This window comes from Pteronotus mesoamericanus, unplaced genomic scaffold (assembly GCF_021234165.1).
Source record: "Pteronotus mesoamericanus isolate MK-2021 breed Mesoamerican mustached bat unplaced genomic scaffold, CSHL_Meso_final contig_78, whole genome shotgun sequence".
Lineage (NCBI taxonomy): Eukaryota > Metazoa > Chordata > Mammalia > Chiroptera > Mormoopidae > Pteronotus > Pteronotus mesoamericanus.
In genome coordinates this window covers 1663616-1689126 of record NW_026555258.1, presented here as the reverse complement: position 1 = coordinate 1689126, position 25511 = coordinate 1663616, and the positions used below count along the sequence as shown (strand labels likewise).

The following is a 25511-nucleotide window of genomic DNA, read 5'->3' as shown; positions in this document are numbered from 1 at the left end:
CTTCAATAACCATCATTCCTCCTTCTGGGGAGGCCGTGGGCGGGCGGGGGGCAGGTGGGATGAAGCGAGCGGATCATGAGCATGTGCGCGGAGCCTGTGTCCGGGAGGGAGGGAGGCTCCCCGGAGCCGCGGGGCCCGGCGGTGCGGAGCAGGCAGCCTTCTCCGGCCAGGCCCGCCCTAGGCCGGCCGCACCTTCATCTCCGACACCTTGTAGCTGTAATTGTATCCTTTTCCCGAATGCCAGTTGATGCCATTCGCGAAGCTACTGTGCCCGCCGCCCAGGTAGCGACCGTTGAGGTTCGACACGTGACAGTTGTTGTACCACCAGGCCCCGTGGTACTGCTCCGCACAGTTCGAGGGGTTTTGGTCGTTGTCTTGGTCCTTGGTGGAGAAGGCCTGGTTGTTGTGGCCCGTCAGGGAGTCACCTGCTCGGAGGGAAAGGGAGACATGTACACACAGCGCTGGGAGGTCCCGGGAGCGGGCCCAGGCCGGAGCTGCCCGCTGCGCTAAGGAGCCCGGCCGAGCCGAAGGGAGACGCTCACGTGGCCCTGGGGACACCGGCTCCGCCCATGCGGCGGCTTCCGCGTGCCCTCGGCCGGCCTGAGCCCCCCGGCTGGCGGGCGCCCCGCCATTTAGGGGGCAGGCCTCACCGCCCGGGCGGCCCGGCTCCCTCAGGCGCCACAGGGTGGGGCTGACAATGACCCCCATCCCCGCCCTCGTCACCGCAGGTGGTGAAGAATAACCCCACCCCTCACGGACGTTTTTACCCCATGTCATCTTCGCGGGGACAAGTAGGTGGAGGCCGTGTGGACAGACGCGCGGATGAGGAACGCCTGGCCGGGCGGAGCCACCGCCCTGCGTTGCCCAGAAGACGCGGAGCCAGGACGCCCGGCGGGCTCGCCCCGCCCCCTCGCCCCCTCCCCCCCGCGCCGTCAAACACGCACCCGCGTTGCCCCCCGCGAAGGCGCCCAGCTCCAGCTTGTACTTCTCGGCCTCGCCCCCCATCCTGAACGACTGGTACTTGGCGAACTGGTAGTTGCCCTGGAAGTCCACGAGGTCGATGCGGAGCTCGCTGGTTCCTGGGGACAGAGCGCTCAGGGCCCAGCCGGAGGGCACCCCTGCCTCCCGAGCTTGGCGACAGGTTTGGGCAGCACGGGGCCTTGGCACCCGAGGCACAGTGCCTCAGGGCCACAGGGCCAGCCCTTGGTGAGGGCCAGAAAGGCACCGTGCCTCCCGGGGGTGCTTCGCCGGGCCCCAGATCCCCGACGCGAGGTCACTGGGAGGACGGTGGCACCCCGCAGGCTGTCGTCCCCGCCCCCCTCCCGCCCCGGCAGCGGCTGTGACTTCGTTCACAGCCAGCGTGGGAAACCGCTCCACCCTCCGCCTGGGAGGGCCGGCGGGGGGCCCGGCCTCGGGCCGGGGGCAGGCAGCAGAGGACGGGCCGCCTCAGGGGGCCCTGGCAGGTGAGCCCGGGGGTGAAGAGGCGGTGCTGGCTCCATGCTGCCGGGGGGCCCCCGCGGGCGGGCAGGGCGGGGTGGGGGCCGTCTCCCTCCACCCGAAACCCCGCTTAGCGGACAAGGCTGGGCGTGGGGGGAACCCCGATACTCCACCCGCCCTGGCGCGAACGTTCAGCGTCTAGGAGGACACAGGCCCCGGCTGGGCCCAGAGAGCACGAGAGCTGGGGGCGCGGCCGTCTCCTCTCCCCCGCGGCCCCGGGCTGAGGTCGAGGCAGGGGCCCGGCCGCGGCCTACCCTGGGCGGTCAGGGCATGGATGTTGTCGTTGCCCAGCCAGAACTCGCCCAGCTGGCTGCCGAAGCCCTGCTTGTACGCGGCCCAGTCGCGATAGAAGTCCACGGAGCCGTCGCTCCTCCGCTGGAACACCTGTGGGGGCGGGGGGGCGGGGCACGACCCGTGGTCACCCAGCAGGGCCGAGCTACCCGCGCGCCTCCGCTCAGACCCGGGGCGGCCAGACGGTGCCCCCCACCCAGTGACACAGGAGGGGTAGAGGCTCAGAGAGGGGGCTGACACGCCCTAAACCGCACTGTCCTCAGTGACGGGGCTCCCGGAGCTGTCCTGCACCCGGGGTTCACCCCACCATCTCTCTGGCTCCCTCCGTCCTCGGCAAAAGCGGGGGCGGACGAGAGAGGGGACTGGGACTGGACAGTTGGGCACAGGCCACGAGCGCGGGCCCTCTCGCCAGGCCGACCCTGGCGGCGAGAGACCCCGACGCAGCGGCCCGGCCCGCCCGCCGCCCGGCCGCCCGGCCGCCCGGCACTCACGGTCCAGCCCCCGCCGTCCGTGTCCATGTCGCACAGCACGGTCAGGGGCCGGCAGTCGGGCAGGTAGATGGTGTGCCAGCCGCTCAGGAAGTGCCCCCTGGTGAGCAGCTCCTTGCAGTTGCGAGGGCCTGGGGAGGGGCCGGGATGTGGATGGCGGGGCCGGGGCAAGGGCGGGGCCGGGGCAGGGGCAGGGGCGGGAGGGGCCGGGCCGTGAGTGTGTGCGTGGGCGGGGACGCCTCCCAGCCTGGGACCCACAGAACCCGCGCCCCGGGGCACCCCCACCCTGGGGCGCCGCGTGTGTATGCCCGGCTGCGGGCCTTCCGGGGACCGGTGTCCGTGCCTCCAGGAGACCTCCCTGGGCCACACTAGAGCCCTCTAAGCGCGCGCCGCCTGTCCCTCGCGACGCTGAGGGGTGAACGTGGCCGAGGGCCATCGGGGCCCTGCCCAGCAGTCGGTGAAGCTGGCCTTCTGGTCGACCCCCGCCCCCCAGCCGGGAGCAGGTCCCGCTGAGGTCCGAGGCAGGGGCACGGCCAGTCACCTGTGGCGCAGGTCTCGGACTGTATGGAGTCTCCTGCGTGTTGTGAGAGAGGACACACGTGTTCACCCACTGGAAATCAGGGTCCCCGACCTCCTCAGCCCCACTGGCTCCATGGACCCCGAGAGAGAACGATCTTCCCAGGACACGCGGCGGCCGGCCTAAGGAGCGGGTCCCGCCCTCTCTTTCCGGGGCGTCGGGCCACGCCTGTGCGAGTCGGCGCCGCCGCATCTGGGCGACCGGGGCCGCGGGTCAGCCCTGCCCCCCAGGTCCACATGGCCCATACACCCCCCGACCCCTCACTGCTGCCCGGAGGGAGGGGGATGTGAGTCCCTCCCCCAGGGGACCGCACTGGGCACGGCTGCGGCCTCTGGGGGGCCCTCCCCTGCACAGAGCCTGCCGGGGGCCCAGGACGGCAGGTACGGGGACTCACCTTTCTCTCCTCGTACACCCTTCTCTCCGGGTGCACCCATCTCTCCGCGGTCACCTGGAAAAGACGGGACAAGAGGACAGCTGATGCCAGGACTTCGGGTCTGTGGGACACTGATATCCACTCTGGACACCACGCACTGATCTGCTGCCCCGCGGGCGCGTGGGACGGGCCGTGAGTCCGCTGCTCCCAGTTCATCGCTCGGTCAGCTACGAAGGCGTGACCGTAGGCGTGACCGTGCCGGGACCTCCACGGGCGAACGGGAAGGGCGCCGTGAGCCCCGGTTCCTCCCCGGGCCGCGGGGAACTGGCCCGCCGCCCGCGGCCCCGGACCTGGGACTCAGTTCGTGCCCCATGTGCAGGCGCCTTGGATTGGAGCACGTGACAGGGTCCCTCTGGGCCTCTGTCTCTCTCCCGCCCTCCCTCCCTTCTCTCATTCTCTGTCTCTCTCCGTCTGACCCCGTCTCCTTCTCTCTCTGTGTCCCCGTCTCTCCAGTCTGTCTCTCTCGTCTCCCTGCCCCGCTCGTTCTGGCCCTTGCTCCGCTCTCACTGGTGGCACCTCTTTCTCCCTGTTCCACCCTGTCGGGCGGCCAGGGAGACAGTCCCGGGCCCCCACCCCGGGGATTTGGCCTCTGCCGCGCGGTTACCTTTGGGCCCTGGCGGCCCCGCCTTCCCAGGTGCTCCAGGGGAACCCTGTTCTCCTGCAAATTCCAAACACGCAGCCTGAGGAAAGCGCATCCGAGCCCTTCTCCTTGGGAACCTTCCCAGGATGAAGCCTGAGCGTCCCCCCAGCCCCGAGGTCCTCGGCGTCGCGGCCCCGGCACCGCCCGGCGGCGGACCTTTCCGGCGGCGACACAGCACCCGCAGCTCGGTGCAGAGCGGGACGATCCGGACTGGGTCCCAGGGCATCGGCCAGCGCCTCGGCGTGCCTCCTGGGCTCCAGCCTTGGACCTCTGGGCAGCGGGCCCAGGTCCCTCCGCCTGCACAGAGCTCTATAGCTCGCCAGGGACCTGGGACGAGGAGCGCGTCCTCGGAGGCCCTGTCACCAGGCCCGTGCAGGACGTGGCGAGCGCCCGATGCGGCGGTCCCCGCGGGGGCAGCCTGCTCCGCTCTGTGTCCGAGCCCCTGGGCTGGGCCCTCCGTGCGTTCGGGCCGGCCCTTGGCCTCACGCGGAGGCCCCCGAGCCCGGACGCCTCTTCGAAGGCGCGTCCTGCCTCCAAAGCGATGTCGCCAGCAGCTGGTTTCCCTTACACCCCGCAGGCCTGGCAGGATCAGCACCGGGTCAAATAGTCCGTGGAGACCGGCCCATGTGGGAGCTCATAAAATATTAGGGGCCCGGCTCTTATTTTCAGGCCCCGGGTGGACGCTGGCTCTGAGCAGGGCAAGACCCACGTCGCCCACCCCGAGACCCGCGGGGACGCGGACCCCCCCGGGTCCCCCGTGGCAAGGGCGAGAGCTCGCGGCCCCCCGTCCGGCGCGCTCACCTCTCCCTCCAGCGGCGCCTGCCTCTCCCTTGGGCCCTGCGGCGCCGGGCAGCCCCGGGCAGCCTCGCAGGATGGTGAGCTTGTCGGCACCCTCCAGCCCCAGCAGCTTCACCTCTGCAGGGAGCACGCGGGGCCGTCAGTGCGTCCGGCCCGAGGCCCCGCCCGAGGGCGTGTGCCTCCCTGTGCCTCGGCCCCACAGGCACCTGGGGGGTGGGCAGGAAGTGAGGTGCCCGCCTCTGCCCCGGGCCCGTCCGTCCTCCCCTCCCCGGGGTGCCGGGCAGGCCGCGCCGGGTGCCCGGCGGCGCCCGGCCTGGCGTCCTCCCCGCCCGAGGGGAAGGGGCCCCTGGGGCCGGTCCTGGGGCGCGTGGCCCGCGCCTCGGGGCCCCTGTGCCTGTCTGCGGCCTGGGGCCCGGCCTCAGGCTTCGGGGAGGAAGGCACTAGCTCGCGCCCCGTTTCCAGGTCTCAGGGTCATCCTGACCTTTAGCAAGAGTTTCGTGCATGATGGGTACTTTCAATGAAGGGCCAATGTGTATCAGGGAGTCGGGGGGTTTGGGCCCCCCCTTTGATTGGGCCCGTGACCTCGACCTGCCCTAGCTGGGAGGGGTCCGTGGGCACAGGGCCAGCTCGGCAGAACCGGAACCGGAGATCTGTCCACTCCTTGAGTTTAAGTGGTGGATCCCAAAACTGAATCGGCCTCAGAAGACAGGCCTTGGGGACCTGGAGAGACGCAGAGCCCTCCCTCGGAGTCCCGGGCTGCTCTCGCCCGGTCCTCACCGGTCAGAACCAAGGTGGTCTCCACATTTAAATTTTCTTAATTTTTGTTCATCAAAAGTGAACAGTTGGTCATTTTAGACAAATAGAGAATAAGACTCAGCAGTGAAGGGAATGACCCGTCCCCCTGCCCGCCTCTCAGGGTTACCGGCCGCGCGGCCCATGTTGCCCCTGCGCCGCTCTCTCCGGTCCTTTCTCCGCTCTCACTGGTGGCACCTCTTTCTCCCTGTTCCACCCTATCCGGGCAGCCAGCGCTGGAGGCCTGGGGCCCTTGGGGGGCGGGTACCTGGCCCCAGGGCACCGCACTCTCCCCCGCTGGGGGTCAAGGGCCACCTGATCGGGAAGCCCCGGAGGATGGCGAGGCCAACCCACGGCGCGCCCTGCTGGGCATCGGAGGTGGCCGGGAGCCCGCGGGGGCCATTATGCCCTCACCCGGCCCCCTCCCCATTGCTGTCCCCAAAGGCTGGAAGGCCTCCGGCTGGAGGTCCCACAGCGCTGGGTGTGAGTTCTTGGGCCATCTCCTGGGCTGGGAAGTCTCCACGCCTGTGCGCGGGGCTGTGATGCGGCGGCTCCTCGGGGGCCGGAGGCAGGTCCCCCGGCAGGCGGCGACCCACCGCAGGTCTCAAGAACAGTGTTCACGAAGGACTCAGCAGGGGCCCGGTGCACCGTCCGGGGCAGTGGGCGGAGAGTGTCAGCTCTGAGACCCGACCCCTGTCACGTCCTTCTCACCTGCAGCCTGACTCACCTGGACAGGTGTCCCCCGTCGAGGCTGCAGGGCACAGGAAGGCCAAGGTCAGGATGATGGGCCCCAGGGCCACGGCCGCTCGGCTCCGCTGCATCTCGGATTGTGGCTGCCGCGGGCAGCTCCTGCCTTTACGGGCTGCGGGAGCCCCGCCTCCAGCTCTTTGTCACCCTCGGGGGGTGGGGGCGGGCACGTCCTGCCCGTAGCCTGCGGTGTGCACTGAAGGTGGCGTGGCCTCAGAGGCCGGCTGCTTCCACCCTCCGCACCGTCGGCAACGTGCGGGCTTGCTGGAGGAGCCCAGCTTCCCCTCGACGGAAACACCCTCTTCCCCACGAGGGGCCGCCCGCGGGCCAATGTGTTCAGAGACCCTCTGCGTGGACGGCACAGTGGACACTGGCCTGTGAGGGCCGTCCCAGGGCGGCAAGGCCGGCGGCATGGGGCGGGCATCCTTTGTACACAGTGGGCTTCACGTCTGCAGAGGTTTAGAAGCGTCCCCTGGGGGCCTAGGGGGGTTGAAGAGGAGAGGAGGGGTGGCTTCGGAGGGGAAAGGGGGCGGCCACCCAGGCCGTCCAGGCCGGCCCAGCCAGCGCCGCCCCCGCGCACTTTTTCACATTCTCCTGTCCTGGGTGACCTGCTAACTCACAGGCAGCTGCAGATAACCATCTGTTTGTTTAGGAATTACGGGCATCAATTTCACAAGAGGCCGACTGTGACCTTCAGACTTGCGGGCTTTGAGATGCCTGCTCGCCTTTCGAGCAGACTGTGTAGGCGGAGAAGTCCCAGTGCCCTCCTTCCTAGTCCTTCGTTCAGCTTTTATTTCCTCCTTCCTCCTTCCTCCTTCCACCCCCCCACCCCCCACCCCCGCCTGTGTCCAGCGGTGAAGACCTTCTCGGGAACGAAGCCCCCTCTTCCCACCGGCCCCCGTCTCGGGGGGACGGGCTTCCGGAGCGGCGGGCAGGCGCCTCTGCGCGGGTGCCAGACCTGGCATTTGGGGGCTGGCCACATGTAAGAGCGTTTGGGCCTCTGGCCGCAGCCCCCGCCGGCAATCCAGTGGGAAGTGTGAACGTGAGACACGGAGAGACGGAGGGCTCACGTGTGAACCTCGCTGTGTGCGGCGTTCGGGAGACCCCGAAGCTCATCGCAGGCTGGCGTGTCTCGGTTCCTGGAGATTCGCCTCCACGCTGATGCCTCTGGGACAGGGACGCACCTGGGCCACCAGGACAGCAGCCTCGATCTGTTCATTGTGTAAATGCAATTAAAATGCCTGTAGCTGTTAAACGAGCTACGTCAGCAGCGAATGGAACAAGAATTATTCACAGGCCCTTGAAGGAGACTATTAAAATTTGTCTGTTATATGCGGAATAAGGTTTACAATTCAGACTTAAAAGCTTAGGGAAGGCATCGCTGGACTTTTGAAGCTCACATTTTAATAAACCGAAGGGACTACGTTGATGTAAAAAGGCGGTGACACGCAGGTTGTGCTTGGCCAGGAGCGAAGCCAGGCTCGGGGGTGGGACACCGCAGAGGAGAAATCAGGGTCAGGCCCCGCTCGGCTCAGGCGTCCCTGGGACACGGCGGGTTCGCGATGGGGACACGGAAAGGAGAGAGGCTGCCTGGGGCCTCACAGCCTGGCCTCGGGGAGTCGGGGTCAGGGCCTGCCTTCCGCTGTCTCCCGTGCTCTGTCCCGTTGTCCCGCACCGGCCCGCTGGCCCCCAGCGCAGGGCTCCCTGCCCCCTCCCCCACCACGGTGGTGACGGGATTAGTAGCTGGAGCTCGGGGTCCAGTTCGTGACGTCATCTCTCATGGGCGGCACGGGAATTAGACCTGCCGCCACGGGCCCTCAGGAGGGTCCCCCGGAGCCGGAAGGGCACTCACGGAGTAAGCGCGGGGCCGACTCATCGAAACGGAAAGGCCTGTCCTGGGCTGCCTTGCGCCCGGGGCGGTCCCTGCTCTCGAGTGTCGGGACCCCTTTCCCAGGGCATGGCGGCCGGGCTGCCTATCCTGCGGCCGCACAAGCAAAAGAGAAAGGTGTTTGGGGGGCCCTGCTACGTGCCCAGCGCAGGTCACTGCCCCGTGACACGTGGGAGACAAAGCAGACAGGTCCCTGCGCTCCCAGAACCTGCTCTACCGAGGCAGGACAGGAAACAAAGCAGCCTATAGTCGCGACATGTTGTGACAAACTGAGAAAGCCGCAGACAGGAAGCAGGAAGAGAGAGTCCCAGCCGCGGCGCCTCAGACCGAAACGTAAACCCTAACTCTGTGACTTTACTGCAAAATCCCCGGTGGTCCCGGGTGGGGGTTCTGGGGCCCTGCTCCGAGGGCCCGCTGCTGCATCCCTGCCACCCGGCGGGACCGGGGCCTGCAGGGCCGCTGGGACTGGTGGTCACGTGCCTCCCGTGCCCCGCCCACCAATTCCCTTTGCCCGGCCCTGAACCCCAGCCCCCGGGACCCCAGGGTACAGGGGAAGGCGGCCTGCTGGTGAGCCGGGAGGGGCACCCGTGCCGCCCAGCCCCGTGGGCCGGGACCCTGGCAGAGGGCACTGCCCCGGGCCGTTCCTGGGATCCCGGATGCTCCCCAGATCCCGGATGCTCCCCGTTTGCCGGCCCCGTCCTGTTTGCCGCGCAGACACGCTTCCTTGCCCTGCTACGTGCGTTTTCCTTTCCGGGTGTGCTGCTCGGCCTTCGGAGTTCTCAGCTCCAGAGCCGTGCTATTGGTCGCATTTGACACCTTTGGGGAGCATTTCTTTCATTCTTCTCCCCCTTCTCCCTCCCTGCCTTTGAGCAGCGACTGGGCTCCTTCCCACCGGTAACAAAGGCTTCAATCACTTTTTAAATGGACTTTGTTTTCCATGCTTCAGCCTGGAGACCGTAGGGCATGTATGTGTTCACAGTCGCTAGTCCCTTTTGGTATGGTCCAGCCAAAGAAGTTTTTTATTTCACATATTTACAATCATTCCTTTCTTTTAGGCTTGCCTTAGCTCTTAAAACCCCAGAGGGAGTTTGATGCCAACTAGGGTACAGCAACCCGCCCCTGAGGCCAAGTCCTCAGTCCAGGTCACATCAAAGAGGTGACTGCGGCCCCGCCCACTTCTCCTCGCCCCCCCCGCAGCAGAGCCTTCCTGCCCACTCTTCCTCTCCCGCCCAGGTTTTATTTGGTGTCCAATTCCACTCTAAGTAGAAGTTGTCAGCTTGGTTTCTACCTAAGGACACTGATAAAAGGGAAAAAAAAAAACCCCACCTTTCAAATCTTTGAAAGATTAGCATTTTAAAGAGATCTCAGGTTTCTACAAAAGGAAGCAGTTTGTTTGCAGGGGAATTTGGCCTCGGGAGAGCCGGGGTGGAGTGCTAGGAGCCTTTGCCAACTGCAGGGCACAGGGGAGAGCTTCCTCCTCTGTGGCCGGCCGGGTGAGGTCCCAGACCGGGAGACCCAGTCCCGCATGTTCCGAGCAGAGCAGGATCCCTGGGCACTTTCTAGTTACAAGTCCTCGGGGCTACTCAGACCTACGGAAGTCGTCGGGGGAGAGGTGTGCCCAGTAAGCAATGACTTAACCAACCTTCCAGGCTCATGTGGGACCCCCCAGGAGCCCCACCCTCTGAGCCACCCTGCGCCTGGCTGTGGAGCCCCGGTGGACAGTCCCCTCTGACCCAGCGATCGTCACCAGGACCAAAGCCGGGGCCAAGCTGCTCTGCTGCCCGCACTGTTGCCAGCCCCCGAGAAAGTGCAGGACGGGCCACCACGGCTAACGCGCGCCGGACGCCCCCTGTGCCCGCCAGGACGGCTGGTGGGCGAGGCTCCAGGGGCTGAGTCTCCGGGGGCTGAGTCAGAGCCCCGGCCCAGGGGCCCACCCACCCACCCGGGGCGTGAGGCGTGTGCTCCCCACACAGAGCTGGGGCGGCAGAGCCCAGGGAGGCGGCTTGGCCGCTGGCGTCCCAGGGCCAGGGTGGGCTGGGACGTTTGCCAGCTGCTCCCAGCTCCGTGTGAGCCCCTCCAGGCCCTGGAAGGATGGGCCCGGCCCCACGGGGGTAGCGAGCTGGTCACAGAGTCCCATCCGATCCATCGCCCAGGACTAGGCCCCCGCCCCTCCCTCCCCTCGCCTCCGGGAAGCCTCCTGATGGCCGGCCTTTGCGGGGACCCGGCTTCCCCGCGAGCCTGTCACTGGCAGAGGGAGGAGCTTAGGAAAGAAACGGTGGGCACCTGCGGCCCTTGCTCCACCTGCGCGTTGACCTCCACCTGCCCATGGGCACCGGGCGGCCGGGCCGGCATCTCCCCCAAGTTCACATCCCGTGGCGCTTGCGTGGGCCAAGGCGGAGGCGGGACGCTGGCAGTCCGATGGGGCGAGCCCCAAGCCCCGCCCAGGCTGCCTGGGCTCCAGCTGTGGCAAGCTGGCCCTGTCAGCGCCGCGGGGGTGAGCTCCTCCCCCCTGGTCTCGCCTTCCGCTCTCACCTGGGCGTCAGCGCAGAGGGCCGGCTCCGGGCCCTGGCTGCGAGAGCAAAGGGCCCTTCTGTGGACCAGAGCCCCAAAGAGCCTTTCGGCCAACAGACAGATGACAGGCAGACAGACAGACGGGCAGACGGCACAGAGGCCTGCAGAAGGCACCACGAGACCTCCCAGCACACCTGCAAACGCCCCTCCGTCCCGGCTAGCTGGCCCCCCGCCGCTCACCCCGGCCCGCTCCGAGCCCACGGTCCCCACCTGGGCACGGACCCAAGGTGTTGGCTTGGACTCGGCTGCCTCTGGGCGGCTCTCTGGAGGGAGCGCCGGCCGTGAGTCCCCGGATGTGCCTGCTTCGTGGCAGGCAGGGTGCCTCCCTCCCTCCCCACCCGCACGCCCGGCAGGTGCTCCCCATCTCAAGGCTGCTCAACGGTTCACGGCAGAGGGGAGGCGCCTGCCCCGTGGGGATGGCAGGGGGCGGCTGGGCCCCGGGGACGCAGAGCCATCACACGGCACAGAGCCTGAGGCCCCGGCATGGGACACGTCTCTGTGGGGTCCACGGGGCCCGGGCACCTGGTCGAAACCAGGCAGTGGGCATCTCACTCCTGACTGTCCCCGGGCGCAGCGGCCGGAGACGTGCCCAAGGCCCACAGTCAGTGCGGGGCCTCATCCAGTATTGCACACGCGCTCAGGCACACGCACCCATGTGCACACACTTAGTCATGCACACGCACTCATGCACACGCACTTAGTCATGCGCACGCACCCATGCACACATGCTTAATTATGCACGCTCAGGCACACACGCACCTATGCACACACACTCCTGCACACACTTGTGCACACTCGTCTCGTGGGCTCTATCCCCCGTGGAGTCTCCAGATGACGCCTTGGCCAGGGTGACCCTGGCAGTTCTGTGAGGCACCCTGAGCGAGGACCCAGACAATCTGTGTCCTGATTCCCAGCCCCGTAACATGAGAAACACGTGTGTTTTGAGCCTCTCTGTGTCAGGGTAACTTGTTACATAGCAAGAAATAACGCAGACGCTAGCAGGTGTTCGTACTCAGTCTGTCCCCCACCTGTGGAGCCTTTCAGACGGTCCCAGCCCCCGAGGCCCCTCAGCCTCGCGGTGTCGGTTTTGAACGAGTCCGAGGGCGTCCCAGAGGGCAGTGACATCCCCGTACCCTCACACGGTCCGTCCCCACAGGTGCTTGGGAATTAAGACTTTTCCCGGATCTCTGTGATCTCCATTTGTCAATTTAGAAAGGAAAGAAAAGAAAAAACAGGATGTTTTGTGTACGTGGCTTTTGTTGAAGTCTTTGCTCTGGGAGGTCACTGGGAGGTGACATTGTCCTGCCTGGGCACAAACACAGGCGCCAAGGCCCGGACTGGCTGGCGACCGTCACAGCAACAGGGGTGCCTCACAGCGACGCGGGCGCGGTAGCACGGGCCGCCAGCCCTTCCTGGCTGCGGCAGGTGGGCCGGAAGAACAGCCCAGGCCCCGCCAGCCCCTTCGGCCGAGGGGCGGTGGGCGCGGCCGCGGAGCTGGGCCCGAGGTGGGCCGTCCAGGCCTGGGGATCTGCCCGACAGGCCGGGCCTCAGGCCGTGCTCCCCGAGCGTGTCCACCTGGAGGACTTCTGTGGGTGGGTCTACGCCCCCGCCCCCCGCCTCGCGCCGTGGGCCGGTGACAGTGTGGCCGCTGGGGCTGGGGGCCTGGAGGGGGCAGGCCTGCGATGAAGCGAGGAGGTCCTGCCTCCTCGTCTCCCCGGGCCCCTTCTCCGAGGAAATGCAGACCTCCCTGTCCAGGCCCGCGGGGCCTCACGCGTCTCCTCGGGGAACCCGTGTGCCCATGCCCACGTTTGCACATCAGCCCTTCTAAATTGTGTCATTTGAGGTCCCTGTCTCTTTTTGGGGGGTGCAGTGCCCGACATTGAGCAGGAAGTCAGTAAATTGTTATCGAACGAAGGAGTGAAGGAATTTGGGGGTGGGAGGGGGAGGTTGGGGCAAGAGAGGCAGACGGGGAGCAGGCGCCCCGCGGGAGTCCTTCTCCCGGGATCGGCCCGGAGCTGGTGCCGCCCCTCCCCCGGGCCCCCGGCAGGTGGTATGTAGGGCTCTGGTCCCCCTGCAGGACCACGGCCGTCCCGGGCTCAGCAGCCGCGCGCACCAGCCTTCCCGGACCCGGAGGCGAGCAGGGTCCCTGGCTGGCCCAGGCAGACAGATCTCCACGTCCACCGGCCAGCCACATGGTGCTGCCCGAGGCAGCCCGGGGTCCCGCTCTGCTCTCAGGGGCCAGGGTCCTGGCAGATGGGGAGGGGCCCGTGCCTGACACCTGGAGCCCAGGAGCCCCCTCCGCCGTGACAGAGGCCTCATGTGACCTGCACACTGCCCCCACCTCGGGCCCAGCTGGCGTGCGCACTCCCGTCTGCCACCCGGGCCTCTGTCCCTCGAGGACACCCCAGGACGCGGAGCAGCGTGCTAAGGTAAGGGGGACCAAGGACATCTCTTCCAGCCCGGGACGCTTGACTAAGATGCAGGACAGTGACCTGCTTTTTCTTTCGTGGGCACAAATGCTTTCCTTCCCCCAGCAGGACGCCCTCCATCCCCCGGAGGCTGAATCGCCCACCCCGTGGAGGGTCCCACGCCCACCTCATCCGAGGCTCGCGAGACAGGCGCCCCTTTGCCGTGGGAGCCAGGCCGGGACACCCTCTCGTCTCCCAGGACTGGGAGCAAAGGCCAGGTGCCGTCTGAAGACACTTCCCCAGAACACCCAGCTGGGGTGCAGGCGGCTGCCACTGCTTGGTGAACGCTTGCTGGCCAGCGGCTGGGGACCTGCCTGCAGGGGCCGGAGAACGGTGCGCGAGTCCCACTCCCCTGCCCCGGGCCGGGGACGCTCTCACAGGAGTGCGCTGGGCGCTGGGCTCCAGGCTCCCGGCCGCCCCTGCAGGCTCTCGCCCTCCAGTCCAGGTGGGCTGGGCAGCTGCTCCTCATCCTCAGCCAGGCTCCCAGCTGCAGAGAAGAGGCCCAGAGAAGTGGGGGGCCCTGCCAGGGCGAAGGTGGGTCTCCGTCGCTGCCCTGCCCCTCCTCTCCCCGCGGCTCACTCTGCTCACCTTCAGGTTGAAGAGACCTCCCCTTCTTGGGCCCCCTCGTCCACCCGCGCGCAGAGCGCTGTGTGGGGCGCTGTGTGGTGGGGCGGCTCGGGACCGTGCTCCTGTAACCGGCGGGGCCGAGAGCCGCCGACTGCTCCGGGGGCACAGGGCCGGTCTCTCCCAGGCCCGCGGCCGCCGCACTGCCGCCTCCCTCGCCCGCTGCGTCTCGAGGCTGTCCTCATGCCCGCCGGGCGCCGCCGGGAGAGCCACGCGCGAGTGTCGGCCTGCGTCTTTGGTGACAGTGCGCAGCGCATGCCCGCGAGGGCTGGGCTTGCCGGGCATTCATCTCTCGAGGCGTGTCAATTTCTTCTTTGACTGACGGCGCCCAGAAAAGATGTCTCTTCCCAGCCCGGCCACCCTCCGGGCTGTGGACACTGCTCCCTTCCGTTGCGGCCAGTTCCTGCCAGGGCGGCCCGCGGCAGCCTGCAGCCCCGCGACCCCGCAACCCCGTCCTCAGGGGCCGGCCCGCTGCCGCCGGCAGGCAGCGACCCTCCGACCACCCATCCGTCCTGGCCACAGGGAGCCTCTGCTCTCCTCCCCCGCCAGCCCTGCCCGCCCCCCACACCGCGCCCACTTTCATCCGGCGGGTTCGGAAGCTGTTTCCGTCTCAGTCGCACCGTCTCCCCTCCTTCCAGGTCCCCTAGGCCAGCGGCCCTCAGCTCCGAACGTGACTGAGCCCCCTGGAGGCCTTGTCAAAATGCAGGCAGTGGCCTCCCCAGAGGGTCTGGCTGGGCAGCAGGCCAGCAGCAGCGGGGCCCGGGAACCGGCATTTCGACCAGGGCCATGCGGCGGCTGCCGGGCCGCAGGCCACAGTGAGGCGCCGGCCTAAGCTCCACCGCAGTGACGAGGTCCCAGTCAGTGGCTTCAACGAACAAGGACATTCCTCGGTCGTGCTACAAGGTCACCCATTGCAGGTGGCCCTGGGCTCCTGGCGGGAACCCAGGGGAGGGCGGCCACTCCCTGGGATGTGGCTGCTGACAGCCGGAGGGGACCACCCCTTCCAAGAGGCACGTGTTTCTTCTGCTCAGCGTCACGGCCTGGACGGCCACACGCCCCGCCCCACCCCAGGGGCTGGGAAGTAAGGTCTCGCTATGTGGCTGGACAGAGGGGTGGGGCTGCCCCAGACTCGCTGCCCCAAGCACCGTCCCCCACCGCCCCGAGGGCGAGGCCCACCCCGGGACCGCGGGAACTCCCCGGGAAGCCGCGCGCAGGTGCCGCCCACATGCCGACGACACGAGGGAGCAAGTGTCCTGCGGCAGGCCAGCTGCGGCCACCCTGGGGACGAGCCCCGCGGGCAGCTGGCCCGGGCCACGCCCGCCCTCCTCTTCCTGTGGCCTTGTCAGGATCTGAGTGTCCACTGTCCTGTGGCTGGAGTCACACATGGGCCAGAGCCAGGAAGGCCCTGCTCACACTTAAGAAGACAGCCAATCACATGTGTTTACGGTAGAAACAGTAAGTGTGATTTATTGAAAAACTATTACAATTATTCTTCTCGTACACAGGTTTAAAAGAGTTAAAAACGCCCCTTCCTGGGCATTACAGTTAAAACTTGGGGACACGCCTATTGGACTTTCAGGAAATGTGCCATGTGTCACTTGACATTATGTTCCAAGGGGCCTGATGCCCCTGGATTGTTACTGTAGGTTTTCCAATTTTTCTTTTCGCCAACGTGTGTCCAATTATATGGATTAGGAGGAAAAAAAATAAAATAAAATTACGCCAAGAGGATTTCTGCAAATATAGAAGTAATTTTATTGCAATATGCCGTAGCTAAGTGGTCTGGGGGGACGAGACACGTCTTGACTCCAGTACAAAGTACAACAGTTTGGAAGGGACCGACAGAGGCAGGAAGTGACAGAATCAGAGGAGGGACGATGAGAAATCAAACCGGAATCACATGACCTAGAGAAGCCCGCGGCGCCACCGGCAGCCTGGGGCGCGGCTTTTCTCTCGTGCCCTTGCCGGGCGGGCTAGCTCGGAAGTCTCTCGCAGCGGGACTTTTCTTTGGCAAGAGCGGGGCTGGATTTCCGCGGGCACGCGGGAAATCCTCGTGGGTGCTGGCCTGTTGCTCTGGGTGGCTGTGCCGTGGTTTCCAACGCGGGAGCCGCGCTGGGAGGGGCGGGGTCGGGGGAGGACCGCCCCAGAGCTGGGATGCATCCCAGCCCCCTCCCGGGGGGGCCCGGCTCGGCTCTCCTGTCGTGGAAGGCGGGCAGCTTTTCACAGTTGACGGGACACCCGCCCTTGCCCACAGAAGGCGGGCCCTCGCGCCCGTCCCAGGAGGTGGGACCCCGGGCGGCGAGGCGGCCGCCCGGGGCGCTGCAGGTGGAGATCCGAACCGCGCCCGTGGGACGGGACCCTGCCGGCAGCCCCGCCGAGGCTCAGAGTTCATCCTTGTGTCTCCCTCTGCGGCGGCTGCCCCCAAACAGCACGGGGACCCCCAAGCGGCTTCAATGCCGCCCTCAGAACACACACAGAAATTAGCACCACAACCATTTCACACCCGAATACAATCTGCTATCGTGACACCGCGGGCGACGTGGAAGCATCTTGTGTAGTGCGTGTGGTTTACAAATCACAGAAGCACAACCGAATACTGGTCACCGGCCGCAGAGGGGCCGCCCCGCGACCTGGGGGCGTGGGCGAGGGGCCCGGCGGGAAGTGGGGGGCAGGCATCGATCTCAGCGTCCTCGGCAAAAACCCGGATTGTGGAGGAAGGCGGGAGAGCAAGGCATGGCCAGGCACCCCAGGGTCGCCTTCAAGGTGTCAGAACAGATAGCACCACAAAGAGAGTGTAAAATAAGCACCAATTTTCACTTAATCCTCATCTGCAGAAACGCGGTCCCCCGCCCGGACACCGACACTCTGCAGGGAGAGGAGTGGCGGGAGGGGGCCACCGCGGCTCCCGCCGCCCCCCGCCAAGTGCATGTAGAGAAGGCAAAGTGTACCCTTCTTTTCTCCCTCCCCGTGACAAAATCCAGAGCTAATCAGCCAACGGCCGGATGAAGTGCCTGGATTCCTGCCTTTCCAAAGGCGGCGGGAATTCCCACGGCGCGGGGCCGACTTGCCAGGACTGGCACCTCTTGCCCAGGGCGGTGGTTGGGGGGGCGGCTCCCCGTCTCCCCGGACCGGACTGCAGCCAGAGGGGACTCCCACCCCGCCCCCGCTCCCAGTGGGGCCGCGCGGGGCTCGCCTGCCTGGTCGAAAGTCAGGGACACTGAACACTGAGGACAAGACGATACGACATGGACGTACAACTCACACAGACAGAGCACCTTCACTCCACTCGAAAGGCACGTGAGCAACGACTTGGGGCCGGTGGCTGGGCTGTGTCCCCGGACCGGAGGCTCGGGCGGGCCGCCCCTCTGCAGCTTGCCTTGGAACACTTTTTGAAGGTCAGGGGGAATACACATCTTCGGGTTGAATGTTTGCAAATGTTCTCTCCAAATGCTGCGGCCCCAGCCCTGTGCACCCTCCGCGAGCGTGGCCGGTGCGCGTCCAGTGGCAAGAAGCGCGGCCGGTCCCCGTCCCCCGGGGGGCTGGGGGGTGGGCAGCGTTGGGGCCCAGCGGCTGCTGCGGGAAGTCTAGGTCATGTGATTCGGCTCCGGGGCGGGGACACGGCTCTTTCCCTTTGCTCTCTCTGGTTTGGGGTGCGGCCCGGCGGGGTGCCGAGGTGCAGACGAGGTCGGGGGCGGGACGAGGGGTCTTCACTGTCCAGGACACCCACAGGCGCGTGCTGAGGTCACGAGGTTGGTCGCGGTGCCAGGGGCGGCTCCTAGCCCAGGAAGCAAGCCGGCCCCACTTCAAATCCGAATTTCTGTGACGCTTCCCCGAAGTCGTTGAACATGATGTCCACGATGGGCACTTGCTCCACCTTGGGCGTGTCGATCTCCAGGACGGTCTTCTGGTAGCCCTTCCTGGTCTGCGCGGGGGCAGGGGGCGGGATGTCAGGGTGGGCGGGGCCTCCCAGGGCCTGCCCCTCCCCTCCCCCACCCGTCTGGCCGCCTCCCAGTTCTAGCCCAGAGCAGCCTCCCCCCACGATGTCCCTTTCAGTGTCCCCCACAGCTGGGAGGAGGGCTTGACAGGGCCCCTGCCCTTCCCACGGGACACCCCCCTGTCACCCAGAGACTCTGCCCAAGGCGACCCCGCGAGGACTGCGGGCTCCACCCAAAGCAGGGCTCCCGGGTCAAAAACAAAGGACTCCAAGACAGGGGCAGCGGCTGGCTGGCCCCACCCGCAGCGTCTGCAGGCCAACCGCTCAGAAGAGGACTCCTAGTGCGGGCAGAGGAGGCAGCCTGGCGCTGCCTGGCCCTGAGGGGGGCAAGGTAGGGGGGGCAAGGTAGAGGGGGGCAAGGTAGAGGGGGGCAAGGTAGGGGGGGCAAGGTAGAGGGGGGCACGGAGCGCGAGCCTCTGAGCAGCAGCAGAGCTGTCCCTCCTGGGAGAGGCATCCCCCACCCCCCGACATGGGGCCACGGGCCCCAGAACACAGGGAGGGAAGGTGCGGGTCGGGCTGGTCCGAAGGCCACCCGTGCTGCAAGTGACGCTAACCTGGCCCTGTCCTGTCACCTCCCCCAAAACGAGGGCCCCTGACATGGGCGCCCGTGAACCGCTGCAGGCGCCCAGCTGCCGCCTGTCCCGGACGCGCGGCTTCCTGTACCTGGGGCCAGGCCAGAGTTCCCTGTCGGCTGTTGGCTGGACCTGGCCCTCAGGACGGTCTCCCTCCCCTGCCCAGGGCCCAGCGACAAGTGCCCAAGAGCGGACGCGGCGCCTCTCGGGGCTTTGCTCCCCTCCTGCGGGACGGACCGGCACATCCCTCGCAGGAAGGCCCCGATGGCCACCGGGACGTGGCACGCAGGTGGAGGGTTGCGAGGTGGCCTGGCCCCCACTCCGGCCCCCGCCCCTCCCTCTGGCCTCTCCTCCTGGGGAGGCCGCTGGGACCATCCCCTGGAGGGGTGTGTGGGGAGGCACGGCCGACCTTCCTGCCCAGACCGCGGCCGCAGCCTCAGGGTACCCCACTGGGGACTGAGTGCTGCGCATCCCAAGTCCAGGTGGGGAGGCCTGACTACAGGTGAGGAGGCGGGGTTTTTGGGGGGTGGAGCCCCTGGGAATGGGATCGATGCTCTCACAGAGGTGACCTGGAGGGAGTCGGCTCCTTCCCCGATGGGCGCGCCTGGCCAGGAGGCAGCCGTCGGCCTCCCAGACCCTCCTCAGTCCCAGCCACCCTGACACCCGGATCTCAGACGTCCCGCCCCTGAAACCGTGAGGCAGTGTGCGTGGCGTCAGCGGCCGAACCGTGGGGTCTGAGGCTGAGCCTCCCTCGGAGCCACGCCTGGATCTGCCCCTCAGACAGGGGCCAGGCAACCATCATTGCCGTGGGAAGGGCTAAACTGGGGGACACCTGGCGACGGGCAACAGAGAGCGGACCGGCTCTGCGGCTCAGGTTCCTGAACTGGAAACAGGTCGATGACGAGCGCCCTTGTCTGTCCAGGGCTCCCAGGAGGGCCTGCCCCCAGGCACTGGAGCCTCCGCCCCGTGTTACACGCCCGCACCCCACAGACTCGGCCCCCCCACGGCCCTGCCTCATCTAATAAGACGCGTGCTCGGCCCGGCTGGACCTGTTTTAAAGTGGGGAGGGCACGTCAGAGCCCATGAGTCCCGGGGGGCTTTGAGCGCAGCGCGGACGAGCGCAGCCCAGGCCCACGGCCGGCGGCCTGGGGTGGGATTCAGAACCTGCGCTCAGCTGTCAGCGCCTCAGACAACAGCGGCGCACGTGGTCCACAGCCACCCTGTGTCCCGCAGGACCCGTTGTGGGAGCTCAGCCGCGCAGGTGCCTCAAGCACACGTGCCTCAAGGACACGGCGGGGCGGGGGTGGGTGCTCCTCACGCTGACCTGCAGGACGGCCTCGACGCACCACCTCCGGGAGGGTGTAAGGGCCGCTTGCACCTTGTAGCTGCTGGAAAGGACACAGTGTCCCCCAAAATGACGGCCATGGGCACCCCTGCGGGGGTGGCGCCCTGGGAGGTAGCTGACGCCTCGCTCTCCCCGGGCTGGGCCCGCCCATCTGCCCAGGCCCTGCCCCTCCAGACCCCTCCCCTGGCCTGTCCGGCCACGGACCACCGCACATAACCAGACAGGATGGCTGGCCAGGCCTTCGCTGTCACGGGGAGCCGTGTGACCTCGGCCACAGGCGCCTGAGTGTTCCCATGCCAGCCAGCGAGCTGACCAGCAGCGCAGCACTCGACCTCTCCCCACGGGGAGGGTGGCCCGCAGGCCTCTCCTCCCCACCCTGGGGACGGGCGTTTGCTGGGCCAGCAGGGAGGGCAGTGTCTCCTGCTGTTACGGGGCCCTGCCCACGGCTCCGAGCATCAGCGTGTTCGGCGGGTGCGAACAGAAGCAGGCCAGGCGCGTGCTGCTCTGTGACCCCGCGGTGCCCGCGGCATAAATAACCGTCCTGGGCCAGCGACGGTCCCGGAGGGACACAGAGCTGCACAAGCGGCAGGTTCACGCAGCGTGTGTCCCAGGCCTCTTCCCCGGGGACGTGTGCCCCTCCGGAGGCGGGGACACTGGAGGCCCCCGCCCGGCCATGCGGCTACGGGAGGCCGGGGGGGGGGGGAGCCCAACGGTGCTGGCCGCGGATCACGGGAGTCAAGCCGCCGGCCTGGGGCTGAGGCGGGCCCCTCTGCTGAGGACGCAGCCGGGCGGGGGCAGGCGCGACTCTCCTGAAGGTGACTGCCTGCCCTCGCCCGCCCCTCGCCCACCCCGGCCCATCCCGCGCCCGGCAGGCCTGTGACCACTTCGCACCGGCGGCGCAGGGTCGGGGGAGATGCCCTCATGTGGGTGGGGAGGTCACCCCACGGCCGCACGCCCTTTCTCAGCACAGCCGCATCCTCAGGAGCAACCCAGCCTCAGCTCTGGCTGTTCCCAGGACGAGCCCGTCTAAGGGGACGGGGTCTGGTTTCTGAAGCGGACCTCAGGCCAGGCTCCCCAGCCCCGCCTGCCACGTCTCAGCTTTGCCTTCCTGGGCCACCGTGGGGCGGCCGGGGCCAGCCGAGTCTGGGGCCACGCCTTGTCTGAGGCGCCCCAGGGCACCCGGCACGCCGCTCGGGGCCTGGCACGCAGTACGTGCCCCGTAAGCGGAATGCGTGACGCCTGGAGGTGGGCCGGCAGCGACACTCACAGCGCAGCCGTCCACCAGGGCGTGGATGTAGGGACTATTGTCGTAGGACATCTCCTCGTCGTTGGAGCCCAGGAAGCGGATGGCCTTGTCGTAGAGGCCCGTGGCGGCATCCTGCCAGGCGACTGACTGGTAGCAGTTGTAGGTGATGTTCTGGGTGGCGGAGGCACTCAGCAGGCGCAGGAAGGTCATCTGGACCACGCCCACCGGGTTGCCCTCAGCGTCCACGTAGGAGAGCTGCGGGGGACAGGGAGGTGCCGCTCAGCCAGGAGGGGACACGCCGCTGGGATGTCATGAGCTTTATCCACGACAGTGCGAGCCACACCAGGGGCTCCGCCCAGCCCCCCAGGCCAGCGCGCACTGGCTCCAGAGGGCAGGGTCCCTGGAACAGAGAGCCCCACGCCTCGCATCTTTCAGGAACCGGAGTAACTCGCCCTCCCCTCTGGGCCTGGCTGAACCCTGCTCACCCTTCAGGGTTCGATGCCTCTACCTCCTCCTCCAGGAAGCCCCTCTGGGTTAGGTGCCCTCATGCCCAACCTTGGCCTGTCTCAGCGACCACCTTCCCTGCTGGGCTGTGAGGCCCTCAGCACCGGCACTGGACCCCAGGGGCGTGCGTCACAGGTGCCTGGACTGTGAGCACCTGAGGTCAAAGCCGTCCCTGTCACCGTGCCCTGGGGCCAGCAAAGGTGCTCCTTACGTTATTTTAGTAAAGAAAAACCATGGCTGAAGGCCAGTGATGTCTAAGGCCTGGGCTGGAGGCCATGAGAATGGGAGGTCGAGAGGGCAGGTGGCCTGGGGAGTAGCCCAGGCCAGCGGGCAGGAAGGCTGCCCCAAGGGGGTCACAGGCCACACGGTCATGAACAGGAAGGCCAGGGTGACCGGCACCCTCCTGGAGCCACAGGGAGCCCTGGGATGGCACCCAGCACGGCTCCCCCTGCCTCTGCCTGGGAAGGCACCCAGGGGAGCGCAGAGGGGCCCTCCCGCAGCCAGCTGCTTGGCCTCGCCCCCATCCCTGCCCGCAGCCCCAGGGCCGGGTGTCAGGGGACGTGCGTGCGCTGGTCCTCAAGGGCCCTCTCCCAGACTGGGCTCTGTGGGGCGTGGGGCTGGCGCAGGGCGTCCCGAGGGACCGGCCCCTGTGTCTCCGTCTCCCAGCGAACTCCAGCTTTCTGAACCCTGGATGCTGCCCGGGGACTCAGCGGCTTCTTAACCCCTAGGCGCCCGGGGCTGCCCCCGCCCAGGCCCCGCCCCCAAAGCGTCTCCCCCGAGGCTGGCTCTCCTCACACTCAGGTGCCCGCAGACCCAGAGCGGCTGCTGTGATGGAGCAGAAAGGGGTCAGAGTCTGAGCCCAGCCCAGCCCAGCCCAGCCTGAAAGGGCCGTGCAAGACCTCGGGGGAGCGTTTCCACGGCCCCGCCTGCTTCTTCCGCACTTGTCATCGACGGCCGCAGGCGGAGGGCCGGCCAGGATCGGCTCCTTCCCACCGTGCGGTGGGTAGCACAGAGCCCCCGGCCCCTGACGAGGGCCTGAGGGGAGCACGGAATACCCACCGCAGCCGGGCCGTCGGCGCTCCTCAGGGAAGACACGTGACTGACTCCAGAAAGGGCGCATGCAGCGGGGGCAGCGGGCGGGCGGGGGAGGGACGCAGCAGGACCTGAAGCGCCCAGTGCTCAGCAGGACCCCGCCTGGCCTCTGCACTACTGTCCCCGTGTGGCACGTCCGGGGCCACACGGTCCTGACAAAGCCCCCATTCCTTCCAGAGAGACCTGCACCTCTGTCCCTGTCCACCCACGCTGTCACAGATGGCCAGAAATAACAAGAGCGAAATGCAAAAGGCAGCTGCCACTTTCCCTGGACCGTCCCTTCCCCTCCGTCCGTGGCCAGCGGTCTGTGAAACAGGGCAGAGTCGGAGCGGGGCTCGTGGGCCGGAACAAAGGTCCCGTAACGCCTGGGGAAGCCGGGCCAGCGGCTGCAGAAGGGACGTCCCCCGGCCGGGCAGCCCCCGACCCCCTGCCCACCCAGCTCGCCCACCGGGGCGTTCTGCAGGTCCCCTGTGTGCAGCGTCCTTTCTGAGGAAGCACTGGCCAGGGTGGGGGGCAGCATAGGAGACAGGAAGCCAGAGAGGGGGCCTCCGCAGACGCGGCCCGGCCCGGCGGGCGCCAAGCTTCAGTGTCTGCAAAGACCTGGGCGGCTTGGAAGTAACAACGCTGGGGCCTGAGGTGTTAATAATTAGCCACGAGGTGCCTTGAGGTTTAGAAACAAAGGGTCCTCCAACGTGCAGCAGGGCAGGGGCCGCCTGAAGCCAGCGCCCCGTGAGCCCGCAGGGGGCCGTGGCCTCCGTGCCTGGGCAGGGGGCGGGGGGCGGGACCACGGGGGACGGTCGGGTCTGAGGCCACGAAGCCCGAGAGCTGGCTGCCGAGCGACAAAGGACCTCCTTCGAGGGCTGCTCAGGACGGGACAACTTGGCTCGAGGGAGTGACCTCCAGAGGCCGAGGGCGGCCTTAGTGGCCCAGCCACCAGTCATGTTCTGGAAGCTGTCACTTAACTTGCTAGGAAGAAGGCAGAGAACTCTGCACGTTGTTCCAAAATAGGGCCCCGCAGCCCGGAGGGGTGCGTGCGGGCAGGCGGGGGGCAGGGGATGCTCCACTGCACGCGAACAGCCGCTGGCTGCGCATGAGCGGACCAGCCGGCTCCCCGGCTCCCCGCCAACCGGAAGGGTCTTACTCTGCTCTTTGAAGGGATGTGACCTTTCTCATCTCAGGGAAGGGCCGTTTACGAGGGGCTCCCAGAGGTTCAAACAGGGACCGATGTAGCCACTCATGATAGAGCTGAGACGCCCAGGGCAAAGCCTGACCGCCCGAACAGCCCCTCGGGCCGGGGAGGGGCCGGCGGCAGGGGTTCCGGAGAGAACCCCTCCGGTTCGGTGGCCTGGGACCTGCCCCCGGGACCGAGCGGGGCAAAGCCCCCTGCTCCCGCTGTGTTCGGAGTCTGTCCCCGGCAGCCGTGGCCCTGGGGACCTGGAACGCCGCCAGCCCGTGCCCTGGACTGAACAGAAAGCCGCCCGCCTGCCTCCAGCTGAAAGGGGCTGCCGTGGGGGTGGCGGGGGTGGGCGCGCTGCTGGTCCGGCCGCCACGTGCCCCGGAGCGGTGTGGTCAGAGTGGCGAGAGCAGGTCCGGCCACAGCAGCCACGGCGGCCACGGGTCCCATGCAGAGCCACGAGCCAGGCCGTGCGGCAAGCAGGCAGCGCTGGCGGCACTTACCAGGGACCCGCGCTTGTACTGACTATACCAGGTGGCAGGCTGCTCTTTGGGCCAGCGGGCCATCTTACTCTGTAAGATAGGAAACGGCGCGTGTGAAGCGCCCCGCGGGGGGCCGGGGCGGCCTTACCAGTTTCCCGCGCTTGAATTCACTGAACCAGGAACCCGGGTTTTCTTTGGGCCAAGAAGTGATTCTGGCCTAAACACGGAGCAGGGCGGGTGCAGAAGGAGAGAAACAGAGAAGGACAGGGTTACTTCTCCCGCCCCGCGGGACGCGCCCCCACCCTTCGCCCCTCCCCCCGCTCGCAGGCTGATCCAGCACCGAAGACGCCACGTGGCCTCAGCGACTGCTGGACCCTGCCTGGGGGCGGACGGGCGCCCGAGCGCGCGAGAGGTCACAGGCCGGGATGACAACGACCGGTAACAGGAGCCGACGTTTCCCAACCGATGGGCTCGGGGAGGGGTGACCCGCGGCCCACCCCCTGCCGCAGGGACCGGGCGGCAGCAGGGCCTGCCGCGGCCACAGGCGGAGCGGCGGGGCGCGAGGTGAGGGGGGCGTGTGCACGGGCCGCGCGTGCGACGGCGTGTGGGGTGGGGGGCTCTGTCTCGGACAAGCGTCCCCTGCAGGCCTAGCGCCACGCGGGGCTCCTCCCGTGCATCCCTGAGGAACCGGCCCGGGGCAGAGGCGTCCTCAGGAGGGATGGCGTCTGTCCCCCGGGTGGGCGGGCGGGGGCCCCTCTGGAGTTGGCTCTGTGCAGGGGCCGCAGCGGAGCTGCGGGACCACGAATGGGGGAATGAGTGAGCGAGCGAGGGTCACCCCTGAGGAGCCGTGTGGCCGGCTCCAGGGCAGAGGTGCAGAGCCCCGGCCGCCGCGGGTCCAGCTGCTGTAGGGCAGAAACCGGGCCGGCCTGTCCCCAGGTTGCACGGGGCTCTCCTCTGAGCTGCCTCGGGCAGGAGCCGGGAAGGGGTGTCCAAGGGGCAGGGGGAGGGGGGCAGGAGGGGGAGGGGGGGGGAGGAGGGGGGAGAGGGAGGAGGGGGAGGAGGGGGAGGGGGAGGAGGGGGAGGACGAGGAGGGTGTCTGGCCCACCTCCTGCCTCTCGGGACTCCCAGTCCTCTTGCTTTGCTTTCCAAATATGCAGCTGTGGGGACAGGCTCAGAGGGCGGCCTCATCAGGGGCAGAACCAGAGAGGTGGGCAGGTGCTCCCTGGGCCTCAGCCTCGGCCTGACCCTTCCCTCCTGCGGCCCAGGCCACCAGGCAGGGGGTGGCTAC

At 67.7% G+C, this 25511-nt stretch overlaps 2 protein-coding genes across 2 annotated transcripts in view; both read right to left on the bottom strand.

The window, feature by feature from the left end:
• On the bottom strand, positions 1-6374 carry LOC129079175 (ficolin-1-like). Its single transcript, XM_054584151.1, has 9 exons — positions 6244-6374; positions 4728-4841; positions 3891-3944; positions 3248-3301; positions 2818-2850; positions 2280-2407; positions 1752-1881; positions 945-1079; positions 1-425 (listed from the first exon to the last, which is right to left on the bottom strand). The coding sequence occupies exons 1-9, from the start codon at positions 6335-6337 to the stop codon at positions 178-180; spliced, it is 990 nt and encodes a 329-aa protein (XP_054440126.1). The 5' UTR covers positions 6338-6374; the 3' UTR covers positions 1-177.
• Positions 6375-16948: 10574 nt separating this feature from the next.
• The window catches only part of COL5A1 (collagen type V alpha 1 chain), a 112810-nt gene continuing 104247 nt past the window's right edge, over positions 16949-25511 (bottom strand). The window contains exons 64-66 of the mRNA XM_054584787.1: positions 24245-24313; positions 20993-21226; positions 16949-17736 (exon numbers count right to left, since the gene is read on the bottom strand). Coding sequence (XP_054440762.1) covers positions 17590-17736; positions 20993-21226; positions 24245-24313 — 450 coding nt within the window. The 3' untranslated portion in view covers positions 16949-17589. The remainder of the gene's footprint in view (positions 17737-20992; positions 21227-24244; positions 24314-25511) is intronic.